The sequence below is a fragment of the Pseudochaenichthys georgianus genome, chromosome 23, assembly GCF_902827115.2.
Source record: "Pseudochaenichthys georgianus chromosome 23, fPseGeo1.2, whole genome shotgun sequence".
Lineage (NCBI taxonomy): Eukaryota > Metazoa > Chordata > Actinopteri > Perciformes > Channichthyidae > Pseudochaenichthys > Pseudochaenichthys georgianus.
The window spans coordinates 8,341,310-8,366,160 of NC_047525.1; the positions used below are offsets into that span (position 1 = coordinate 8,341,310).

The 24,851-nt window shown below is 45.6% G+C and overlaps 1 protein-coding gene across 1 annotated transcript in view; it reads right to left on the reverse strand.

The window, feature by feature from the left end:
• Nucleotides 1-1,191: 1,191 nt before the first annotated feature.
• tmtc2a (transmembrane O-mannosyltransferase targeting cadherins 2a) overlaps nucleotides 1,192-24,851 on the reverse strand; it is a 77,481-nt gene continuing 53,821 nt past the window's right edge. Inside the window, exons 8-12 of the mRNA XM_034112404.2 lie at nucleotides 23,811-23,932; nucleotides 20,974-21,055; nucleotides 13,904-14,018; nucleotides 11,395-11,458; nucleotides 1,192-2,958 (exon numbers count right to left, since the gene is read on the reverse strand). Coding sequence (XP_033968295.1) covers nucleotides 2,749-2,958; nucleotides 11,395-11,458; nucleotides 13,904-14,018; nucleotides 20,974-21,055; nucleotides 23,811-23,932 — 593 coding nt within the window. The 3' untranslated portion in view covers nucleotides 1,192-2,748. The remainder of the gene's footprint in view (nucleotides 2,959-11,394; nucleotides 11,459-13,903; nucleotides 14,019-20,973; nucleotides 21,056-23,810; nucleotides 23,933-24,851) is intronic.

Genomic DNA, 24,851 nt, shown 5'->3' on the forward strand with positions numbered 1-24,851 from the left:
TGTGTGTGTGTGTGTGTGTGTGTGTGTGTGTGTGTGTGTGTGTGTGGGGGGGGGGGGTGGGAAATGGCTTTCTTTTAAATTATTCAACATTGAACAAACAAACAAAAGCTATTAAATGAAAACTAGTTCAGGAATCTATCACAGCTTCAGTCCCATGACACATTCTTCTCAATGTGTTTCTGGTTGACCATAGTTAATTCAGCGTTTCTCAAAGTGTGGGACGCGCCCCACTGGTGGCCAACGGCGGGTGTTTGCGGCGGCAGATGCGGTACCGGTGCAGCGGCGCTGTGGAAGTCCACGGCCCACCTATGCCAGAGCCAGCGGCCCACCAACGGCAGCGGCCCACCGGGAAATATCCCGAATGTCCCGATGGCCAATCCGAGCCTGCTCACACACACACAACTGAAACCAAAATCATTTACAGACATATCAATCTCATACACACATATGAAATGCGCACACACACCACTTCATAAGGAGTGACACTTTTCGAAATACCGTTTTACAAATAGGCCTATGTTTATTAGGCTATTATTTTTTAATCGCCACGGAGGAGCGCACAGCCTCTGTGAGCGAGCGAGACAGAGAGCGAGAGAGCTAGAGAGAGCACACCTTTATCTATTTAATATAGATGTAAAAAATAAAGTAAGAAATCATTTCAATGTGTACTATAGGACAGTAAAAAAAAAAAAGTTTAAAAGGAGTAGAGAGTGATTAGTAAAATATGCATAAATAAAAAGAAAGAATGCTAACTAGGTAACATAAAATAAGAACAAACAAGTTTATTTGTGTTTGTTTTGGATTAGGTAAACCGGGTAAACTCAAACATATCCAGGTTATGTTGAACCGGCTTCGTAGTACAGGCCTCTGGAAGTGCATTGAGCTAAATGAAAAGTTTAAAACTTTTTCTTTCTTCTTCTCCATGTCCCCTAGGGGGCTTCGTAGTAAACTGCTGTCTGGAACAGAGCCCACTGAAATATGTTCATGGTATTTTGGCCTCATGGGAAATCTACGCTTTGATTTGGTCACTCCCCAGTGTCTGTTGGAGGGATACGCCTGCATGCCATGACAGGATTAAAGGACAGACACACACTCAGTGCAGACTCTGTATTCACATGAATAAACATGTGGGTGTGTGGACTGAATTGACATTGTTGAGAGGCAAAGGCTTCCCTGAGGACATCACACTGCTGACGGCAAAAGTCATGTTTTTATTACAGAAAACTCTTCTTTACAAAACACAACACATTTCCAGCTACACATGTTCTATAATTCAACCAAATATCACAATCATCAAAACACACTGTACATCCTTTTAAGAAGCTCTCTCTGTGTCACAGAGGCATTCTGGGACAGGAACCACAACCTGATGTCCCTGAGCAGAGAGGAAAAGAACACGTTTTATTGTAAATGTCATGTAGCCTACTGTAGCCTATCTACATGGGGACATAAGAGAGGATGGGCTACTGTGACAGCCACGGCACAGTGTTGGCTTTTTCACATAAAATAACATGTATTAATAAATTAAGTCTGATCATTTGATCACAGGAAATGAAACATGGACACGAGGAACACGACACGTTTCAGTTCTTGCTTGGCACGAGAGGCGTAGAGACTCAGTTCAAGCTTTGGCACCGCTGAGGAGTTTCTTCATGACCTGTTTACATGTTTACAGTCACAAGCATCTACAATGCACCAGGTGCAAACAATCTTCAGTGACTCGGACAACACCATGGGAATTGGCTATGCTTCATGTTTTAACCTGGTGATGTATTGGTTTAAGCGAGTGACTACACAGCACTGTATCAGAGGGAGGTACCTGAACAAGCCTTAGCGTTAGCATGCGTTATTGTTATGCATTTACTGTTTGAATAGTATATGTTTATGGCAAGAGCACCCTGAGGGTATCAATCAGGGTTTGATTATTTTCAAGATTTCTCAACAGATTTAGCATTGCACTCTAAAGTTGTGAAACTCACGATGCACAGTTTCAAATCGATGTCCAACCCGGTGCCTACATCAACCTCAATGCAACACGTCAGAGATTCAGGCGTGTTAGCGTATTAGCAGCTAGCATTGGGCTGAGATCAGGAGTGGGCTACAGATCAGTTTCCAACTCCTTTTGTTTGCCTTTTTGAAACTTGTACAGAAAGTGACATCACTTTCAATTTGTTAGACATCTCCCTCTGAAGCTGCAGGCTTTTACATATTATTTTCATTTATGTGAAAGTATTCAGAAATACCTGTAATAAGACTTGATGCTTGAAATTGTTGGATTTCACTTTTAACACAACCAGCTGGCATCACTCACTCATCAGTGCTGACCACTTCCAAACCCATTCCACGGAAATTATTCAAATAGTTTGCTCCATCCTCCTTCGAATTAAGTGCTTTAAAACAAAAGCAAGATTTTCTTTTATCATATCAAAGTAATATTCAGCTGATTTTTGAGACGCTCCTTCTCAAAACTTTTTCTTTTGGACTTTGCAGTTATTTGCCGACTTAACATCACTAAGTAATATCAGTGGTTTGATCCACCAATCAGGACTGCTGTGGACCATTCAGCGCTTCCCACTTGAATCTCAAACATGCCAAGCCTTAAGCTGTCGTCCACAACCATCACAGGTCAGATCTCATAACAGATTAGTTCCTCCCGTCTTGTCGAGAGTTTAGCCTCCAACTCTTTCATATATTGTCCTGTAAATGCCTGGAGGACACTCTGTCATCACAGAGAGAACAGAGCAGCTCTCAGTTAGAAGGTCTCTCCCCTGCTCCCCGGGCCCCCACCCTGACCCGGAGCCCCTGCCGCTCCATGATGTTCCACAGCTTGCGCAGGTTGGTCTGGGTGATGACATCATCAGGTTTCAGCTGGAGAGCACGCAGGTAGTTGGCCTCCGCTTCCGGAAGCTTCCCGTTCAGGTGGAGGATGGCCCCGAGGTTCATCAGAGCAGCCGGGTACTAAGAGAGGGAAAAGACACCATGAGAACAGGGGCAGAAAACTTCATTTTATGTGGCCCCACAAGAGCTTGCAAGGAATATAATATGTTTATTATACGGTTACATGCTACAGAAGCACGTTGCCCAAAAACTACATGTCCCACAATGCATCTCAAATATGACTTTTTCCTCAGAATTTGCCTTTTTTTCTCAGAATTTGCCTTTTTTTCTTCAAAATATCAATTTTTTCATAGAATTCCTTTTTCTCAGAATTAGATTTTTATTTCAAAATGTCACTTTTATTTATTTTTTCTCCAGAATTTGGCTTTTCTTTTTAAATCATTTTGGGACATACGCACTGAAAAGACTTGCAATTATTTGCCCTAGACTTCTGCTTTCAGACATAGTTAATTATGAAGTTATTACCCTATCCGATGATAATCCAATGCAGAGGCAATGATGTAATATAATACATTATTTTATATATATGATATATTTATATATGTATTTTTATATAGTCTTAAAGTTACAACCGGCCCTTTGAGTGCAACCATAATGCTGATGTGGCCCGCGATGAAATTGAGTTTGACACCCCTGCTGTACAGGAATACCGCAACTGTGTCCACCTTTGAATCATCCGCCTGGGCAAACTATTTCAAACTTGCCCTTCTCAGCTCCACATTGGACACAGACAGTTATGTAAGACATAAACATGTTTTAGGAAGCTTGCCAGTTTTTATTTAAATGGAGAGTGGATTAAGGAAAGGTCTCTGGTGAAATTAGTTTAAGGCTTAGAAAATCTAATATGCATTAAATTACACCTAAGGCATGGCCAAAGACAAAAGGACATCCTTTGATAGTGCCACAGTGGACACATGGGTACAGATTGTCTATGGCTGGGAGTAGTTTTTGTTATACATGTGTCTTTCTGGAGTCCTTTAAAAAAAGAAAAAAAAATACCACATCAACGAGTTGCCACATTAGACCATTTGACCATCAACAGTGTACCAGTTCACAACAAAAAAACCAGGTCACAGACACGATTCGACACAGACCCCTTCACAAAGCAGTCGGCAGCTCATCAGCGTCCTCGGTGCCTGACATATTCTTAGCCACTGCTTCACAGATGTTCTCTTCCCAAACACAACTGTGAGTCTCTTCTCAACATTGATGTTTCCCTTGTTTACATTCCACTACTCCAAAGGGCCTATTTTTCTCACCTCATGTAACAGATGAATGCTCGAGGAGCTGGAATATTTCAAGAACACGCTGGAGAGTTCCGTAATGAATGCAGAGAGGAGCTGCAGTGCAGTACCAACGCTCTCTTTTCATCCAGTCGGGTTGTTTTTTTCACCTCGTGCAACAAAGTGCTCCGAATCCCTTGCTCTGCTTTTAGTGCCAGTGAGAGAGCAGCAGAAACATATCGTACTAAGCTAGATAAATGAGCGTCCCTTTGCCATTCTAAACAAGGAGCTGATATGCAATACACATCATCAGAAGCAGAGCCTTGCCTGTGCTCTGTGTACGGGAGGGCAGACAGAGTCCTTGAGTACGGCCATTTTTTACTTTCTTTTGACTGAAACGACTATATACAACATTGGGTTGCTCTTGCATTAATACACAGTGATCTAAGTTATTACACATGTTGGATATACAGTCTTTTTTAAGGTAGCATCTGCCTGTGGTAGCTCTAGAGATGCACCCTGCACTACTGTAAACATGTATCATATTGTCCTAAAAGTTATATAATCCTTAAAGATCCCTTCCACCCCTATGAAACACTGATTAGAATCATTTCTTACTGCTGTGAAAAACTATGCAAATATTCTTTGTGTTGATAGTTCCAGGCAAAAGGTTGCACACCCACTCCCCGGCAATATAACAAATCACTTGCGTGCCTTGCTCTAAAAAAAAAAAAACCGTAGCATGAAATAAGATTGTGGATGTAATTATCTTTTTACTAAAACATGTGCGCGCTTGTTTTGCTGCTCTGTAAACAGATACATTCTCTTCTCTCGTATTTCTGCCAGTGTAGCTGCTCAGGAGTGTTTGACGTTACAATACTTTATGCTTGCTGGTAACACGGTAACCACAGCTATTGCTAAATAAAAAAAGACTCACATTTTAAGGATAAGAACTTGATATTAAAGGTCACTACGTGGGCAGGGAAATGTCAAGAGGTGCTTTACTGAATGTGCACACGACTGCTTCTAGACTGTGAATGATAATGACTGACTTGGAGATTTTATTACAGAATGAAATATATACACATGGCTAACCAAATTGAAATGGACAACCAGTCTATGGATTTACTCAGATTCAGGGCTTGAGCAGGCAATCCAAAAAATGGCAGATGTTTTAAAGCAGTGGTTCTCAGCCAGTACTGTTCAGCTGTTGTAGGTGTGAGCAAACATTTGAAAGGAGCACATTTAAAAATAAATAAATACACTTGAACTCTATGTGTTGCCGTTGCCAGTGTGTGGAACCAAGAAAGCAAGCCAACAGGGAGTAAAGTGAAACAATTGAAACTGTTAAATAAAAGTCCTATAATGGATTGTTGAAATAGCGACAGTAAGTCATAGATTAGAAACAGAAGCCAAGGATAAATGGTTCAAATTATGGATACAATAATAAAGAACATAGTTATCTAAAAGTAACACATCTGAAATAGCAGTACATGGTTGCTAACATCATGGTAGTTGGAATAGAGAATATCTCATGAGTAGTAGTAGTAGTAGTAGTAGTAGTAGTAGTAGTAGTAGTAGTATTAATAGTAGTAGTAGTAGTAGTAGTAGTAGTAGTAGTAGTAGTAGTAGTAGTAGTAGTAGTAGTAGTAGTATTAATAGTATAGTAGGAGTAGTAGTACGTCGTCGTCGTCGTCGTCGTCGTCGTCGTGCTTCCTCGTCGTCGTCGTCGTCGCTCGTCGTCTTCCGTCGTCGTCGTCGTCGTCGTCGGTCGTCGTCGTCGTAGTCGGTCCTCGTCGTCTAGTCGTCGTCGTCGTCCGTCGTCTTCCTCGTCGTCGTCGTTCGTCGTCGTCGTCGTCTTCCTCGTCTCGTCGTCGTCGTCGTCGTCGTCCTCGTCGTCTCGTCGTCGTCGTCGTCGTCTTCTCGTCGTCTCGTCGTCGTCTTCCTCGTCGTCGTCGTCGTCGCTCTTCCTCGTCGTCGTCGTCGTCGTCGTCTCTTCCTCGTCGTCGTCGTCGTCGTCGTCGTCGTCGTCGTCGTCGTGTCGTCTCGTCGTCCTCGTCGTCGTCCTCGTCGTCGTCGTCGTCGTCGTTCGTCTTCCTCGTCGTCGTCGTCCTCGTCGTCGTCCGTCGTCGTCTTCCTCGTCGTCGTCGTCGTCTCGTCGTCGTCGTCGTCGTCGTCGTCGTCGTCGTCGTCGTCGTCCTCGTCGTCCTCGTCTTCGTTCGTCTCGTCCTCGTCGTCGTCCTCGTCGTCGTCGTCTTCCTCGTCGTCGTCGTCGTCGTCCCGTCGTCGCGTCGTACGTCGTCGTCCTCGTCGTCGTCCGTCGTCGTCGTCGTCTCGTCGTCGTCGTCCGTCGTCGTCGTCGTCGTCGTCGTCGTCGATCGTCGTCGTCGTCTCGTCCTCGTCGTCGTCATCGTCGTCGTCGTCGTCTCGTCGTCCGTCGTCGTCGTCCTACGTCGTCGTCGTCGTCGTCTCCTCTCGTCGTCGTCGTCGTCGTCGTCGTCGTCTCGTCGTCGTCGTCGTCGTCCATCGTCGTCCGTCGTCCTCGTCGTCGTCCTCGTCGTCGTCGTCGTCGTCGTCGTCGTCTCGTCTCGTCGTCGTCGTCGTCGTCGTCGTCGTCGTCCGTCGTCGTCGTCGTCGTCGTCGTCGTCGTCGTCGTCGTCGTCGTCGTCGTCGTCGTTCGTCGTCGTCGTCGTCGTCGTCCTCGTCGTCGTCCTCGTCGTCGTCGTCGTCGTCGTCGTCGTCGTCTTCCTCGTCGTCGTCGTAGCGTCGTCGTCTCGTCGTCGTCGTCGTCGTCGTCGTCTCGTCTTCGTCGTCGTCGTCGTCGTCGTCGTCGTCCTCGTCGTCGTCGTCGTCGTCGTCGTCCTCGTCCGTCGATCTTCGTCGTCGTCGTCGTCGTCGTCGTCGTCGTCGTCGTCGTCGTCGTCGTCGTCGTCGTCGTCGTCGTCGTCTTCCTCGTCGTCGTCGTCGTCCGTCGTCGTCGTCTCGTCGTCCTCGTCCTCGTCGTCGTCGTCGTCGTCGTCGTCGTCGTCGTCGTCGTCGTCTCGTCGTCGTCGTCCGTCGTCGTTCGTCGTCGTCGTCGTCGTCGTCGTCGTCGTCGTCCCCCTGCCCTTGTTTCCCTGTGCTTTGTTTTCTTTCCCTGCCTGTTCTGCCTGCGCCTGTTGTAGAACATGTAATCTAAATTGAATCCACTACGTGTTCGTGCCATCTTAAGACTTGTAAGCATATCTTGATGGTTATCAGGATAATATGGTTAATTGCGGTATAGTGACCAGAAAAATGGTGATTTGACATTTACAAATCTACATTAGACAATAAAAGTAGCTATAAAGGGTGCGGTGAAATAACATACGTTACGTTAGTGCAGGGCGTGACGATGGAAGTGTCACGCTCCCTCCTGAATGCAGTGGTATCCGTCGTCACAGAGCAGACCCTCACTGAGCACACTAGCATGACAGATGACTGCAGGAAGTCCTGTCAGAAAGCACAGGGGTCGCTATGACTCCCCCTCCCAGACCCTGTCCCTCTGAAGGACTGACTGATACTTCAACGGGATACAATAGCCATACCTTCCTCCACTACATGTGCTGACTGAGAGACATGATACCCTCAAGGCTCCGTTACACTATACTGTGATCAAGTGTTTACTCTGAAGCTGAATGTGTGAGCTGGAGAACAGCGACGGTAACACAGAGCTCTTCTCTCTTCTCTCTCTGGGATCTCCGTGTTTGCACGAGAGCATCCAGCAGGCACCGGTGCACAGCGGGGAACAGAGCATAGTTTCCACTTCATATTCCCTGTTTGCCAGGAACAACAGTACTATCAAATAATGTCAGAATGATGAGCAACACGTAGCATGTCGTAAATTGAATTTACAGTACAAACAATTGCTGGTTGCACTGTCGCGGACATTCATTTCGGAAAATGTTTGTCTTTCTCACATGCCTCCCACGATGGTCCTTCAGAATTGTTTTTTAAACTCTAATCTCACTTTCGCGAAGTTTGCTGGTGACTCTAGAACAGCTGACAATGTATGTGTGTTGATTAAGAGGAAAAGGTGCTTGGTATTTTTATTGTTGTTACTATCAGGAAATGTACAGCCAAATCCAGGTCCACCGAGCAGTATTAGTCAAATAGCTACTCCTGCTGATTTTATATCTAGATCTGGGCTAGGTTTAATTCATTTAAATGTGCGTAGTCTGTTACCTAAATTAGATTTTGTCCGTATTTGGGCGAGTTCGACTGATGCTGATGTCATTGTCTTATCAGAAACGTGGCTAGATAAATCCATTTTGGCCTCTGACATTTACATACATGGTTACAGTGTATATCGTACTGACCGGCCGAAAAAAGGTGGTGGCGTTGCCATTTATGTGAAAAATAAGTTTTGTGTAACTAATATGGTTTCCAAATCTGTTAGTAAACAGCTAGAATTTTTAGCCGTGAATATTGAGGTAACAAAGGGTCAACAGGTCATGGTGGTGGGCTGCTACAGGGCCCCCTCGGCTGTCAAGGACTCTTTATCGTCTTTGGCAAAACTGTTATCACAACTTTCCTACACGGAAATAGTGCTTCATGGTGATTTTAATTGGGACTGGTTAACTTCTGTGTCAGAGGATTTTAAAAACCTGTGTACCTCTTTGAATTTTACCCAGATTATAGACAGTCCCACTCGCCCAAATATTAAGTCCCCAAATAAATCCTCCTTAATTGATCTAATTTTAACAAATGTTCCACATAAATACTCATCTGTGGGAGTATTTGCTAATGATGTGAGTGACCACTGTGTTGTAGCCACAATTAGGGACACTAAGGTCCAAAAGGTTAAACCACGTGTCATCACAAAGAGAGACAAAAAACACTTTGTGGAGCAGGGTTTTTTACATGATCTGTTTGATTTTGATTGGGGTAAAATCAATCTGTGTGCTGATGTAGAAACTGCATGGTCTTATTTTTATCTTGGTTTTATGAAAATTATAGATAGACATGCACCTCTGCGTAAATTTAGAGTGAAGGGACGAAACAATCCCTGGTTTTCTGCTGAGCTGTCCAGTCTACTTCATGAGAGAAATAATGCTTGGGCTAAGGCTAGGAAATCAGGCTCAGAGGTAGAATGGCTACGTTTTAGGCAGCTAAGAAATAGCTTCACATCTCAAATAAAAAGTGCTAAATCAAAGTACTATTTGTCGGTTACCACAGAAAACCTGAATAATCCTAGGAAATTTTGGAAAGCCATAAAATCGATTTCCACTGGTGATATCCCAAATGAGCTACCTCCGTGCCTCACCACAGCATCTGGCACTATATCAGACAGGGCTACTATGCTAAATTGCTTTAATGAGCATTTTGTGTCTTGTGGCTCTCTGTTTGATTCTGTCACTGACTGTACTTCTGCTTCTGTGAACGCTCCAATCCTTGACTCTGAACAATGTGGTCTGGAAAACCCTTTCAGTTTTACTCCTTTAACTATTGGTATTGTTCATGAAGCATTATCCAAGCTAGATCCTAGGAAACCGGCTGGCCCGGACAACTTAGAACCTTTCTTTTTAAAGATAGCTGCAGATTTTATTGCTCCACCTCTTACTTCTCTTTTTAACCTCTCCCTCAGCACGAACACAATTCCAAAAGTATGGAAGTCTGCTTATGTCTTGCCTTTACTGAAAGGAGGGGAGGCAACTATTTTAAATAACTATAGGCCAATCTCTAAATTGTCAGTTCTGGCTAAGGTGCTCGAACGCTTAGTGAGTGAACAAGTAAAGGAGTTTTTATGTATAAATGATATCCTGTCTAAACATCAGTCAGGATTCAGAAAGAAACACAGCACCATCACTGCAACAATGAAAGTGGTAAATGACATTACTAGTATTTTAGATAATAAGCAGAGTTGTGCAGCTCTGTTTATTGACCTTTCCAAAGCGTTTGACACCGTTGATCATCGCATCTTAAAGCAGAGGCTACTCAGTATTGGCATATCCAGCCATGCAGTGGGGTGGTTTGTGAACTACCTCTCTGAAAGGTCCCAATGTGTTCATTTTGATGGGCTGTCTTCTGAGTGGTTAAACATTTCTAATGGTGTACCACAAGGTTCTGTTTTAGGACCACTTTTATTCTCCATATATATTAACAGTGTAGGTGATAATGTGGATGAAGCTACTTTACATTTTTACGCAGATGATACTGTGATGTATTGTGCAGGTCCCTCCATTAAAGAGGCTGTTGTTAAATTACAGGCTATTTTTAACACTATTCAGACTCAGCTCTCTGAACTAAAGCTTCTTTTAAATGTTGAGAAAACCAAGGTAATGCTCTTTTCAAAAGCTAAAAAGACACCAGAGCCTGTTTTAGATATTGTAACTACGCAAGGAACAAAACTTGAAGTTGTTGCCTGTTACAAATACCTTGGTATCTGGCTTGATGATTGTCTCTCTTTTAAACTTCATGTCAATAACCTGCTTAAAAAACTGAGGGTTAGGCTAGGGTTCTTTTTCAGAAACAAGTCCTGTTTCTCGCTTGAGGCCAGGAAAAGGCTAGTCACTGTGACCTTTTTACCTGTGCTGGACTATGGTGATTTGTTGTATATGAATGCACCTGCCAATTACCTGAGCAAATTGGATGCTGCGTATCACAGTGCTCTGAGATTTGTCACAAATTGTAAAGCGCTTACACATCACTGTACACTGTATACCAAGGCAGGTTTACCATCACTCTCTGTACGGAGGCTCAGTCATTGGTACACTTTTATCTATAAAGCTTTGTTGGGTAAACTCCCGTATTATATCTGCTCGCTGATAACACAGAGAGCAGCAAGCAGCTATTGTCTGAGGTCACATGATGTAGTCTTGTTAGATGTGCCAAGAGCAAGGACTGTCTCAGGTAAGACAGCTTTTATGTGCGCAGCTCCACTTGCTTGGAACAGTCTTCAGCAAAAATTGAAACTGAGCAATCTCATTCCTCTGCATGTTTTTAAAGCTAGGCTAAATGAAATGCTTGCTGATACAATGGGCACTTGTAAATGTCTATAACTATGTATCCTGTAAATATAATGTATAATGTCCTTTATTGTTTTATGTTTCATGTGGAACCTATATGCTGCCGGTCTCCTTTGAAAAAGAGAACTATGATCTCAATGGGACCAATCTGGTTAAATAAAGGTTTGAAATGAAATGAAATGAACAGTGCAGGCGTGTGTGTGTGTGTGTGTGTGTGTGTGTGTGTGTGTGTGTGTGTGTGTGTTTCCATGATATGCGCTGACAGGCCCACCAGCCCAGGTACTCACATCTGGTCTGAGGCCTGCTGCTCGCTCGTACTGTCTCTCTGCTGCCTCGTTCAGACTGGCCTGTCTACAGGGAGGAAACATGGAGAAACAAAGAGTCAGAACACAGATTAGATTAATACACATTATTACACTGAGCTCATCAAACTTTATACATGACTCTGTATTTGCTCTAAAGATGCCTCAGTGGTGAGCCGCCTGTCGTGTTCTGGTTGATCTGACCAATGTACTACTTTGATCAGTCATACATATTGTAATGTACATCAGATTGCTTCAAGACCTTATGATACCATCCAGGCATTTGAACATATCAAATTGTTGATCACCACTTTCAGTGAATTCTCCGTGGTTTATTCAAGTGTGTAACGGCCATGATGGACCCTGTCAAAAAGGACCTCACTAGTACATTAATGAGTAACCGTAGATTATGTTCATCCGTCAGATAGGACACACCCAGATTGACAAACATGTTCATTTTGGAATCGATTTTCAGTGTCTATTCTTTGTATATTCACTGCAGTTATCCATGTGAACCAGTAGTCTCAGACATTGTTTACAGCTTGAAAGGGTGTTAAAGGAAATGTGGTGATGATAAATGCTTCTTATGTTAATGTAAGAGCAGACGGGTCAGATTTGACCGGGAACACCAAAGTAAAGGAGAAAAATGAACGCGACAGGAGGGTTAATGGATAATATAATATACTGCATCTTCAACTTGGAACATTTGGATTACAAAAAATCGAATATGCTCAATCTCTTGCACAGTACAGATGAATCAACTTTATTTAAAAATATACAAGAGCAGTTCACGATCCTTTCTGCTTTTCACCAGTGGCCATCAGTGATAATGTCGGTAAGATTTCATATTGGGGCATTGACTTCACGGCTAGGACTTACTTTACTACTACGACCAGCTTACTGCCGATGTTTTACTTATTATTTATCAGTGTATCGTGAGGAGAGACGTTTTCATAATGCAAGAACTACTTAACCACTTGCATGGTGCAGGTGGTTTCATGAGGATTCAACAGTTCATCTGATCCATACATTACATTTGATCCAAATAGAAGAACCGGACCTTGCCGTGCCAAAGTTAATAAAGCCAAGGAAACCATTCTTTCCCGACATGGTGATTCATATTTATAAGACTGTGACTCAAGTAAATGATGCCTTAAGAACCCTCATGCAACACTTTATCAGGGGTTCACTGGAGTTGATGACCAGCTATCAGGCATCATCTTAGTGTGCTTCCTTTGTCTTTGTTTCTTTAGGAAATGTAAATGAAGATTCAGGAAGTCTGGTTTTAAGCTGCAGCTACCTTTCAGATAAAAGATCAAATGTTCTCATGTTTGCTTAAACTGTTACTACATCCTGACAGCAGTTCATGAGACGGACAATCGGGTTCCTCTGCCTCGTCCTCGTGCACCTGGAGCCTTTTTGAAGATACAGCACACACAAGGAGAACAACCAATCAGAGATGAGGAGTCATTGCATGTTAAAAAACGATTCAACTGTCCAACTCGGCAGCACTGATCCCAGATCCCAGATTGATCAAGATGATGTTATTGTTTATCCTATTTATAGAAAAGAGCGAGGCAAATTTTCTATAGATGATCTGTCTCATGCACTGCTGGCAGGATATAGTGACAGGTTTGGAACATGTCATACAAAGTAATGTTTTAAGAAAGTAGAATCGGTGAGAAAAATAGGCATTAGGGTTTTATCCAAAACAATTAAATAACAAATGCTTTGTTAGTGACTTAGTAAACAAACATTTAAAGTAAAATGATTCTTCATACTGATCCCCTGATCTTTATTTTCTTCCTTCTCATAGTCAGTCAATATCTGTTGGTCATATTTATCATCAGCAGTTTCAGTTTCCAGCTGCTGACAGTGTGTCTCATCCATCAAACTCGAACCCACATGAAAATAACCACTTAAGCAGAATTATCTGTCATTTAGATTTTCACTTACTAAAGGAAACGCTAGCCAAACCCTGAGACTTTCAATTTGAGCAAATCCTCTGTGCTGCTGCATTGAGATGAATGCTCGAGAGTATTAATGACTTTTCCAGATATATAGAGCAAAATGGAACGAAGTCACATCGCGCCAATATTTCCTTGAGTTGCTGGGAATAACACGTTTTAACACTTATACGCTGTCTATGCAAGTGCTTGCCAATTTTGTACGGAAAATTCTCTGATGGCATCTTTACAAGACTTGGACTCAGACTATGATGGACTGAAATGGTACTGCTGTTTTAATACATAACAGCTTTTATGGCACCACTTTTCATAGAGAGGACATTTACTATTCTATAACATCAGTATAATTCATATTTCAAGGATGCCTATTAAATGGCAGTGGTTAAGAATAAAGCCACAAAGTCTGTAAAAACCTCAACATTTCTTGACATACACGATCATTAGACTTTCTGTACTGTATGCTTTTTTCCCAAGAGGGGAAACTCCACTTGCAGAGGGTGTTTTTATAAGTCAGCAGTTTAGCCAACCTGAGCATGTGAGCCGCGCTGAAGACCACATCAAACTCTGATTGGTCCAGCTCCGCCGCTCGCTCCGCCATCTCCGCCGCCTCGCTGAGACGAGACTGCTCCAGGAGGAACTGACCTGCAGAGAGGGGACGACGGAGAAAGAGCATTTATATTTTTGGGTAGAAAAAAAAACATATTTGTCATGATTTGTACCCATGGTATGTCGTTATGAAAGGCAGTGTCGTTCTATTGGTTGGTTTGTCCAACTATTGGATCACTTAATGTTGATTTTTGTAAAGATATTCATGTTCCCCAGAGGGTGAACCCCAATTGATCCGCTATGGCCAACAACAGGTTAACATTCACGTTTTTTAATTAAAATATCTTCATAACGTTTGTATGGATTGCCATTCAATTTGGCCTCCATATCCAGGGCGCCAAGAAGGGGAACACTTATGAATGAAGTAATAACACTTTTTTGGAGCATCACAAGCAGGTCAATTAACCAGTAAAGTATGTTTACATCTTTTGGATGATCGGTCACGAAGGTTTTTACAGATTTTCATGGTTCCTAGACGACTCCTGGTTTTGGTTATCGCATGAATTGATTTCCTGGGCCACCATAACGGGCCACTCTTTTGGCTATAATTGACATTTGAACCACTTTTTAATGTCAGTATCCCATTTCATAGCAAGTCATCCATGACCGTAATATATTGGGCATCCCTTGACAATGAATCAATTCATAATCAGAAAATGTAAGCAGCATGCTAACACGCTCAACAAACAAGGCAAGGATAAAAGAACGATTGGAAAAGCGTTCAGAGAAGCTCTGACAGACAGGTGGACATCTGCTGAGAGGCAAAGGAAGATGAATGGGGTGAAATAAACAGTATGTTGAGTAATACAGGAAATGGAGAAACAAGGAGAGACAGTGAGAGAAATGTAGAAGGATTCTTTTGTCTTGCTGGATGATGTTTGAGAGCACAGTATTTCATGTGGGAGTCCGGCCACCTGGTGCTGCACCCACAATCCTCTGCCTCCTCACTGATATAAATGAACAGCAGATCTAGGCTGAAGATGTTACCGAGTGTAGGAAGTGGAAGGGGAATTAGGGGAGTATTCATTAGAGTGCATCTGTTGTCTTTTCTTGAACTCAAATTCAACTGAATTCACATGCCAGAAACAAGGCATTAGAAGCGGGTCATATTAGGGACAGTTTGCAACAAAACGAGTGACTGTGAACAATGGCAGGAAAGGGGGCCGCTTCTTAGCTATCACCCTCTGTGTCCTCGCTTCCTCGCACTCTCTCTCACGTGTGTGTTTTGTGTGCATCCGTTGTGTTATAATGTGGACAGATAGCATCACTCTACACACTCACACCTGGAGCTCATCCAGTGACCCCAGGATAGCGAGAGCAGCCAGATGTGCGATAAAGGAGGGGACCGGCCCAAACAAACATCACCTATAGCATGAAGCTACAAGATAACATTGAAAAAAGAAAAATAGCCAGAGAGGGAGAAAAAGAGTTTAAGAGGAAACAGCTTGGTCCATAGACAGCAAGCAATGCTTCGCCAGGGACCGGGCTGAACTAGAACGCAGAGATATCCAGAGAAAGCACCAGGAGGGACGGAGAGAGATAAGGAAGAGGAGACGCAGAATGGTGCTTTGGGACACATTTCATTTCCTGTGAATGAATATCCTGATGATAGCCACATGGAGCTGCGTGATGATATGAAGAACTGCATTAACAGCAGCACAAGCAGAACTCAGTATCATGTTGTACCCTATCTCCCCAATGGTAAACAGTGTACTCTGATCCTTTCCCCACACTCAGATACTAGCATACATGCATGTTTGTACCATCTGCAATATCTCAAACACTCCTAGCACTGATACCAACACTAAGGACAGGATTGTATGAAAGATAATATGTTTGAAAAAATGTATAAAAACAGCACGGTATTTGACACTTCCTAATAATGACCACACTGATTTGATTATTTTCAAACACCCTTATCAGGTTACATGAGCTATGAGCTTAGACCAGAGTGGTTTTAAGTTTTAAGAGGACCTGGTGCGTTTAATGACCCTGCGTCTGACATTACAAAGTATAGGTCTGGGATAAGAGTCTAAAGACCCTAATGATTACCTGAGGCTTACTGCAGCAAAGCCTGGGCATTACAGTAAAGCTCAAAGGCTGCACAGATGTTTGGATCAGGCAATCAGGCAAGTTGTTAGAAAAGGAGTTCACATTGTATTCACATAGCTCTGACAACCAAAAACATTTTTGAGGTCAAGCATACTGTATATTTATGATTGAATGTGTCCAACAGGCTTTGCTGGAATTGTTTTGCAAGGGAAACTATAGGTTACTTACGTAACCCCAGTTCTCAGAGTAACATGAAGTGAGATGTCTCCGCTGCACAGATGTCTTGGATGGAAACACCCTTGAACAAAGCCCAGGATGTAGCCAAGCCCCGAGTTGAGTGAGCCCGCAGACCCGAAGGTGCTTGCAGATTCTGACTCGTATAGGCCAAAGCAATTGCCTCCACAAACCAGTGGGAGAGCCGTTGCTTAGTAACAGGCTTGCCCTTGTGAGGTTTAGCCCAGGACACGAAGAGTTGGTCATTAAGACGAAGCTCTTTTGATCTGTCCATATATGTGTGTAAAGCCCGCACTGGACACAACAGATCCTGCTGCTGCTCCCCGGAGGAAACCAGCGGCGGAGGAAATGCCTCAATGTCAATCGGGGTACACGAACCAACCACCTTTGGTGTAAAGGCAGGGTTGGGCTTCAACAACACTCTCGTTTGCCCTGGGGCGAACTGAGTGCATGAGGGATGTACAGACAGCGCATGGATATCACTGACCCGCTTGGCGGATGCCAGGGCCAGTAACAGCACTGTCTTGAGTGACAGATGTTTCATGTCAGCTCCTTCCAGGGGTTCAAATGGGGTCATTCTGAGCCCATTTAAAACCACTGCCAGGTCCCATAAGGGCACCAGCGACCTGGAGACAGGGAGGAGCCTGCGCGCTCCCTTCATAAAACGGCAAACCAAAGGATGTTGGCTAGCCGTCTTACCCTCAAAGCCCACATGGCATGCAGCAATAGCAGCCAGGTACACCTTGATCGTGGAGAAAGCTCTGTGTTTATCGATCAAGTCCTGTAGAAATGATAAAATCACCCCGACAGGGCATTGAAAAGAGATGTGCCCTTCTTGAAGGCACCACTCCTCAAACACCCTCCACTTACAGTCGTAAAGAGACCTGGTGGAGGAAGCTCTCGCACTCTGAATAGTGTTTATCACCTTCTGAGGGAGTCCCACTGTATTCAGATTGTACCACTCACGGGTCAGGCCCATAGTGCCCCGCGCTCTGGGCGTGGGTGAAGGATCGCCCTCCCCCGCCTGAGACAATCTGTCCCTGCGTGGTGGGGGCTGCCATGGCTGCCCGCACAACAGCTGATATATCTCCGCCAGCCCGTACGTTGCGGGCTAGGGCGGACACATCAGAGTAAGTGTGTGGCGTTGCTCCTTCACTCTGGCCAGAGTTGGGGGTAACAGAGCCAGGGGTGGGAACGCGTACAGAGGACCCGGAGGTCAATTGTGTACGAGTGTGTCCCCGCCTGACAGTGTGTTTAAATCGTGCATTAAAGAGAACAGCTGTCATTGAGCATTTTTTCTTTATGCGAACAGATTTGACGGGGCTCCGCCGTAACGCACCCACAGCGGACTCCCGGTCCTTGGATGAGGAGTCCAGTCTGCATAGAGTGGTGCACCTCTGGACAGTAGTTCTGTCCCGAGGTGCATCACTCCCGGTACCTGTGTCACTCTCAGAGAGAGGAGACGTCTGCCGCTCCAAGGGATCAGTTTGTGTGCCAGTGTGTGTGACTGGAGACAACTCAACCTCCCTTGGCGGTTCATACACGATATCGTGTTGTCTGTCCTCACGAGGACATGGTGTCCTCTGAGAGAAGGCAGGAAGCGTTTTAGGGTGGGGAACACCGCTAAAAGCTCCGGGTAGTTTACGTGCGCCCGCTGGAGGTCTCTGCTCTAGAGACCTCTCACCGGGCGACCTTCGTAGATACCCTATCAGCCTGTCTGACATGCGTCCGTGGTGACCACCTTCCGTGAAAGGACAGCACCCGAAGGCGCGTCCCGCACTAGAAAAGTCGGGTGTAGTGCCTTACATAATAACCAATACTCTCCGCACGCCGTGGCGCGCGGGGTTTAGTTTTATTATGAGCCCCATGTTGAGTGGGTGCTTTAGGAGGACATTTGTCTGCGTAATCTGACTCTGCTCGGCGGGCTTTATAGATAAAACCCTTCTTTCTAGGAGAGAGAGAACCTCTCTCTCCAGAATATGGGTTGACTCTCTCTGGGCTTGTGAAAACAGATAATGTGTAACTGTTTTGAGAAGCCCAGGCAGATGTCGTGAGTATCTCCTGCTGTATGCTCCTTAGAGCCAGCTGAGATGTCACGCTTTCGGCTCCAGCCGGCACTGCGCATGCGCGTGACGGTGGTGCCCTTAAAGCCCCGTCAGTAATACGCCTTTTGAGAGATGCCGTAGCTGCTCTCAGAAGGGGAACAATTGACGGGCTGTTTATTGGCTTCATTGATTTTCTTTTCATTTTTTTGAGCTGCGCCCTCGGCCTGAAGCCTGGATGCGTCAGCGGCAAATGTTTTATGACAGAGGAATCAATCAATGTGTGACATGTGTTTGTGCGGACTTGAGGATGGTGTTTAGGCATCTCTCGAGGCGGCGGGAACACATTCAGAGCTGGGGAATGAACTTCCAGCTCTGTCACGGAGGGGAGAAGGAGGGGCTGTCACGCCGCTCGCTTCTTCTTCCTCAACTGCTGGCTGAAATTCTGGGTTGGCTGAGCCTGAGCTGCAGCCGGAGATTTTCTCGGCCAACTTGCCCTTGTCTCCAGCCTGGGCTGGGGACTGGGGTGGGCTGTGACTTCTGCTTGTCCGGTGCTTTAAACCGAGCAGAGTTCGAGACAGCTTGGGTGAAGGACTGCTGCTGCGAAGGCAGCGGCTGGACCCTTCGAGGGAGGCAGAGGTGGAGTGCCTCGTCCTCCTTCTTCTTCATCTCACACCTCCTTTGCATGGAGGCGAGAGCGGAGCCGAAAATTCCCTCGGGAACGTTGGGCATATCCAGCACATCCTCCTTTTCCCGGTCAGGGAGGTTGGTGAGGTTGAGCCATCTCGCTCTTTCCTGCACCACCATGATCCCCATTACCTTGGTGGCCTGGACGGCGCAGCGCTGGACACGGAGGCAAATGTCCATCTCGTCCAGAGTGGCTGCTCCCGGGTTACCCGACAGGTCCTCGCAGAGCTCCGCTTGGTAGGCGGTTAGCAGCGAGGACACGTTCAGGGCCCTGGCGGACAACGCTGCAGCTTTGTAAGACTTTTCAGTCATTGTAGACTGAAAGCGGTCCGCCTTCGCTGGCAGCGTGGGGTTTCTGCTCGGTGACGGGCCCACCTTCGCCGCTACCAGCGGTTCCATGGGCGGTATGCAGAGCAGGCCGAGCTTCTCCATTCCGTCACAGTCTAGGGAGGAGGCACCCTGGATTGGGACCTTGTTGCTGAAGGGCCAGTCTCTCCACGAGACCGACACCTCATCCAATATCTCCGGGAAGACTGGAAGGAGTTGTCTCTTTTTCCCCGCTGCTTGGGGAAGATGCTTCCCCTCGTAGCGGGACCTGGAGGTCTCCTTGGCCATTTCAGGCCACGGGACGTTGAGTCTGGCCGCAGCGCGTTTGCACACGGCCTGCAGGTCCATGCTCAGACCGGGCGAAGCTGGTGCGCTATCGCCCGGGAGAGCAGCCCTCGCTCCAGGCTTTGCAGCCTGGGCCGATGACATGAAGGTGTCCTCTTCTTGTTCATCCGACTTGGACAGGAGAAACGCCAGGGCGTCCTCCTCTTCGTCCTCCTCGTAGTCCAGCTCGAGGACATCCTCCGCGGGTGAGACCATGGTGAGGTCTAACCGGGATCCCCAGCTTGGTAAAGCGCGGGAATCCGTTCCCGCGTGTCTTGTCGTCACCGGGTCCCGGCCTGCCAGGGCGCGGGATTCCGGTTCTGTGTCCATCGCAGATAATGAGCCCCAGACCGACACGGAGAGGGGTTCGCTCTCTGTGGCGGACGCCCTCGTGTCTTAACTGCCGGCCGGCGGGTCAGTGGACATGGGGGGGTCCTGTTCCGACAGGCTAGCTTGTCGTGCTAATCGTCGGCGGAGGCTCTTGACGGTGAAGCGGACACAATGTCCGCATGAGCCGGGGTTGTCGATAGCGCCTCGGGCGTGTTCCAGCCCGAGGCAGGACGAACAGACCTGGTGTGTGTCTGTGCCCGAGATCTTCAACCCGCAGCCGCAGAGTCGAGCCACCGAGTCGAGCCACCGAGTCCCTGACTCCTCTGGTGTGAGGGAGAGGGGCGTCCATTTTGTTCGCCTCGTGGCGTGGAGAGGGCCCGCTCTCGACAGGTGGGACGGGAGAAAAAGATGTCCTTGTCCTTAATCCGGAGAAAAAGGACGGTGTGGGTCTTTTATTCCCGGAGAATACTGACTGGTGTGGCAGTATGCTCCTTTAATCCTTTCCTCCTCCGTGGAGAAGAGAAAAGAAAAAACGTCCTCTCTACCGTGGTGTCGGTAGAGAGGGAGCGAGCTAGCAACAGGTGTGCTGCTTGCTTGAAAAATCGGACCTACCTTACTTTCTCGGGTAAGAGAAGGGCGAGGTCGATTTTAAATATTAACAGCGTTAGTACTACCGTCTTCCTGCGAAGCAGAAGGAGTAGCCGGCGAGCGCCCGTCGACCGAAATGGGTATTTGGGTTCAGTCTGTGGACAGTGAAGCTTGCCCGGCTACTGTGAGATGTGCTCTGAAGCGAGAAGAGGTGTTTGAATGACGCATGCGTCGTGGCGCAAGCTACTTATAGGGGGTGATTTCCCTGACGCTGACGTCAAGATCACCAGCCAATCAGGATTGGCGTAATGAGATTGATGCTTCTGTTTGCTCCGCGATGAGGCGCATCCCATAGTGAGACATCGAACGGAGTGTTATGAATGAGAACCTTTGATGTCTGTTCTCACCGTAGTGCATGTAGCCGTTTCCTTTAGTTGGGTCCAGCTGAATAGCTCTCAGATAGTACCTCTCTGCTTCGGTCTTCTGCCCCTAAAAAGAAAAGGAAGGAAGTCATTGATTACAACTGACATTCAAGTTCATAATTAGTTCCTTGCAAAAACATTGTTTTGTCACCTGTAATATTTACGCAGATATTAAAGAGCTTAGTTCTGCCTTTCTGCTGATTGCAGTAAACTGCCAAGATAGAATAAAACACTATGACAGTATTATTATTAAATACATTTAACAAAACACCCAATAAAATATAGAATAGCAGTTATATTTTATAGTTTATTTTCTACCCACACTAGTTCCACTTCTTTCAATGATCTAACTGCAATATCTCAGTCTTTCACAAAGTGTTTATCGCCCAATACATCACAATGACCATAACAAATATCTTGTGTATCTCTAGTTAGAAATGATAGTGGGCGGGATACAATGTTAAAAAGACATACGTTGAATATCATCAGTGTATGCAACACAAGTGTATATCATGAATACAGCTGGACATCGTGTGCATCAACTGTTCACAGGCGCACACAGCTACACACAGGTAATGGCAGGAAACTGCTGCTCATAAAGAATACAGTACACCACTTCACATGCCAAGTCATACCTTCAAAAGGTGTGTGTGTGTGTGTGTGTGTGTGTGTGTGTGTGTGTGTGTGTGTGTGTGTGTGTGTGTGTGTGTGTGTGTGTGTGTGTGTGTGTGTGTGTGTGTGTGTGTGTGTGTGTGTGTGTGTGTGTGTGTGTGTGTGTGTGTGTGTGTGTGTGTGTGTGTGTGAGAGCTCTCTCCACCTCTTATGCTGCCATATTGCCAATGGAACAAGAAATGAGAGGCCTGGACCTATAAGCTTTGCTTCATTACTTTTCCCCATACAATCCCAATCGCTCCAAATGAATGAGCGAGGATCAGGCCTCGGTGGCTTATTTCACATTTTCTTTGGCACTTTTCTCTTTAAATTAAATTAACCCTTTTCCCCCAGACATCCATCAGAACTGAACTGTAGTCCATGCATGAAAGGTATAAGGTCAATGTTAATCATGTTATTTTGAAACACTATCAAAAGACAATTTTGTGGTGTGCTCTTTTTTCAACTGATGTATTGCTGTGTAAGTCTTTGTTTCTGCATCATTGAGCAACCGTGCTGAATATAGCTAAATGCACAGCTGAGTTCAAATTCATAACTCAGCTTAGTGTGGACAGACCACAGCTCTCCCTTCAACATGCCACGCCCACCTGACTGCAGCTTTCTGACAGACAGCAGGGCTCTAATGTTACACTGGACTTATTATGAATCACTTTGACCTTGGGGAGTAATGAGGCTACATTAATGGCTTAAAGTGCACTTGTTATTTGCCGAAGGATGTGGACGTGCTCAACGCTATCAGGTTGCAACTTTAAATATTGTGGATTTAAGAATGGGGACTTTGAAAGTTAATGTGTACTGCTCAAAAGTACAGCATTACATTACACGTCGGGGTAAACCAAAGTACAAGACTTCAGTTTGACCTTGTCTGTATAGTCGATTGACTTCGGCAACAATGTAGCTGGTGGAGTGATTCAATAAAGAAGGAGAGTAATTGCATTATAAGCCTGTCCACTGGCCCATTGTCCGGGGTCCATCCAATCTCCTGTTCCTTAAGCCCTGTAGTACTGGAAGGGGGCCTCTGAGAGTCGGGGCCCTGCATGGATCAGCAGTGCTGAGCCTGAGGGGGGGGCAGCAGATGTCCAGCCACACCGGGCCACTCTCATCTGAACCTGTTCTTAACGTGAATGTGTGTGTGTGTGTGTGTGTGTGTGTGTGTGTGTGTGTGTGTGTGTGTGTGTGTGTGTGTGTGTGTGTGTGTGTGTGTGTGTGTGTGTGTGTGTGTGTGTGTGTGTGTGTGTGTGTGTGTGTGTGTGTATCCTCAAATCTTTCAACAAGGATAGGAAATGATCAGAAGTTGCAGCTGCAGCACTGTCAGGCCCTGAAGGTTTCCTCAGCACCCAGGCCTGAGGAAGGGAAGGGGGCCAACATATCTGGGGGGGGGGGACTCTGTTTTTGTGGAGTGGTCGAGGTGGTTGGAAGTGGGAGCTTTTCCTGTACAGAACAAACATCGGAGGGGGGAGGGGGGGGGGGTAACGTTTGGGAGAAGTTGGGCAAACTTTTGTGCCCTTGATGTAAAACACAGACAACTCTGGAACTCATCCAAACACAGAGGGATAGCTTTCATCCAGATGCACTCTCCACGTCTGCGACCTTCAGAAGAGAAATTATGGAGCTATATATATATTTTTTTAAAGCTATTTGGCATCAGTCCTATATCAGGGTCGATCCAAGACCCACCGAAAAGGTATTAATCGCTTCTTTCATTTCTTCTTTCTCACTGTGTAATCCTCTTTTCATGCAACTAGTCTAGAGGTCAAACACTTTATTCATGAATGCATCACAACTCCTCTAGCTGACTTCTGATCGGGGGGAGAGCTTGTTAAGCATGCAGCTCTCAGAGTGGGGAGCTCACACCTCATAACAATTATCACAGTTCTCCAGGCTCTGCAGAACAATCGATAGCGTGGGTCCGCCTCGCTCCTATAAGTCGCTCAATATGAATTATTCATTACTCTTCAGGTCCCGTTTAATTAAACTCTGCCAAGTAGTTAACCACTGCAGTCATTTCAGAGACAAAGCCTGGGCTCACCTCATGATTCTCCGTGTGTGTGTGTGTGTGTGTGTGTGTGTGTGTGTGTGTGTGTGTGTGTGTGTGTGTGTGTGTGTGTGTGTGTGTGTGTGTGTGTGTGTGTGTGTGTGTGTGTGTTCACCATGATGGACAGCAGTTTGCCGTACGTCAGGTGGGCAGGGATGTGGTCCGGCTTCACCCTGAGGGACTCTCTGTACCAGTGGCCTGCTTCCTCCAGCCGGCTCAGCCTCATGTACGCCTCTCCTGAAAACAACACAGAGCAGGAGGCAACATTAGTGTTTTACGTAGGACATTAAATGAATAGCTTTAGGCCAGTGTTTCTCAAACTTTTTCATACCAAGGACCACTTAACCAGTAAAAAAACACTCGCGGACCACCTAACTCCACACATATCCCAAAACACATCGTTTTTCTAGAACAGATTATAAATCGCCTGAAAATGGTACAAACAAGTGGCAACATGTGTGACGTAGGTGTTGCCCTGAGCTTTATCATGCAATAGAAAGTGAAACTTAGGCTCGTTCCATTGCGGAGATATTCCCGCGAGAGTGTGAAAAACTTAAATGTATTTATTTATTTCAAATGTGAAATGTTACCAATATACTCACGGACCACTAGGGGACGCTCACGAACCACCAGTGGTCCGCGGACCACACTTTGAGAAGCACTGCTTTAGGCACAATATGCACAAGTGTTGCATTATTGGTGCACAGTTTCCTCTGGGTTTAAGATACGATTAGATGGACCTTTAGATCAATTGAAGAGTTATAGCAACAACAGAAAAAGACAGAGACCCAAATAGTACACAAGAGATAATAATAATTTGTATAGAATAACAAAAAGGACATGATTTATCTCTATAAACAGATATCTGCATAAATGCACTGGAAACGGATGTTGGTCAGCATTGTAGTTTAATTTGTAAGAGTCAGAGATGCATTGAATTATGAAACAATGTACGTTCTTCCTCTAAAAGAACAAGTGTTGTTTAAAACTCTGAGATTGTTTGATCTGAGGACATGCTGTTGGCCCCTGGGGTAACATGACAGCAGTTTAAACAAAGAACCCCCTGGACATCGCACTAAAGCACACTTCACCCCCCCCCCCCCTGCACCTGACAAAACACACTTCCCTTTCTCATTTCACTCGTCCAAGGAATACG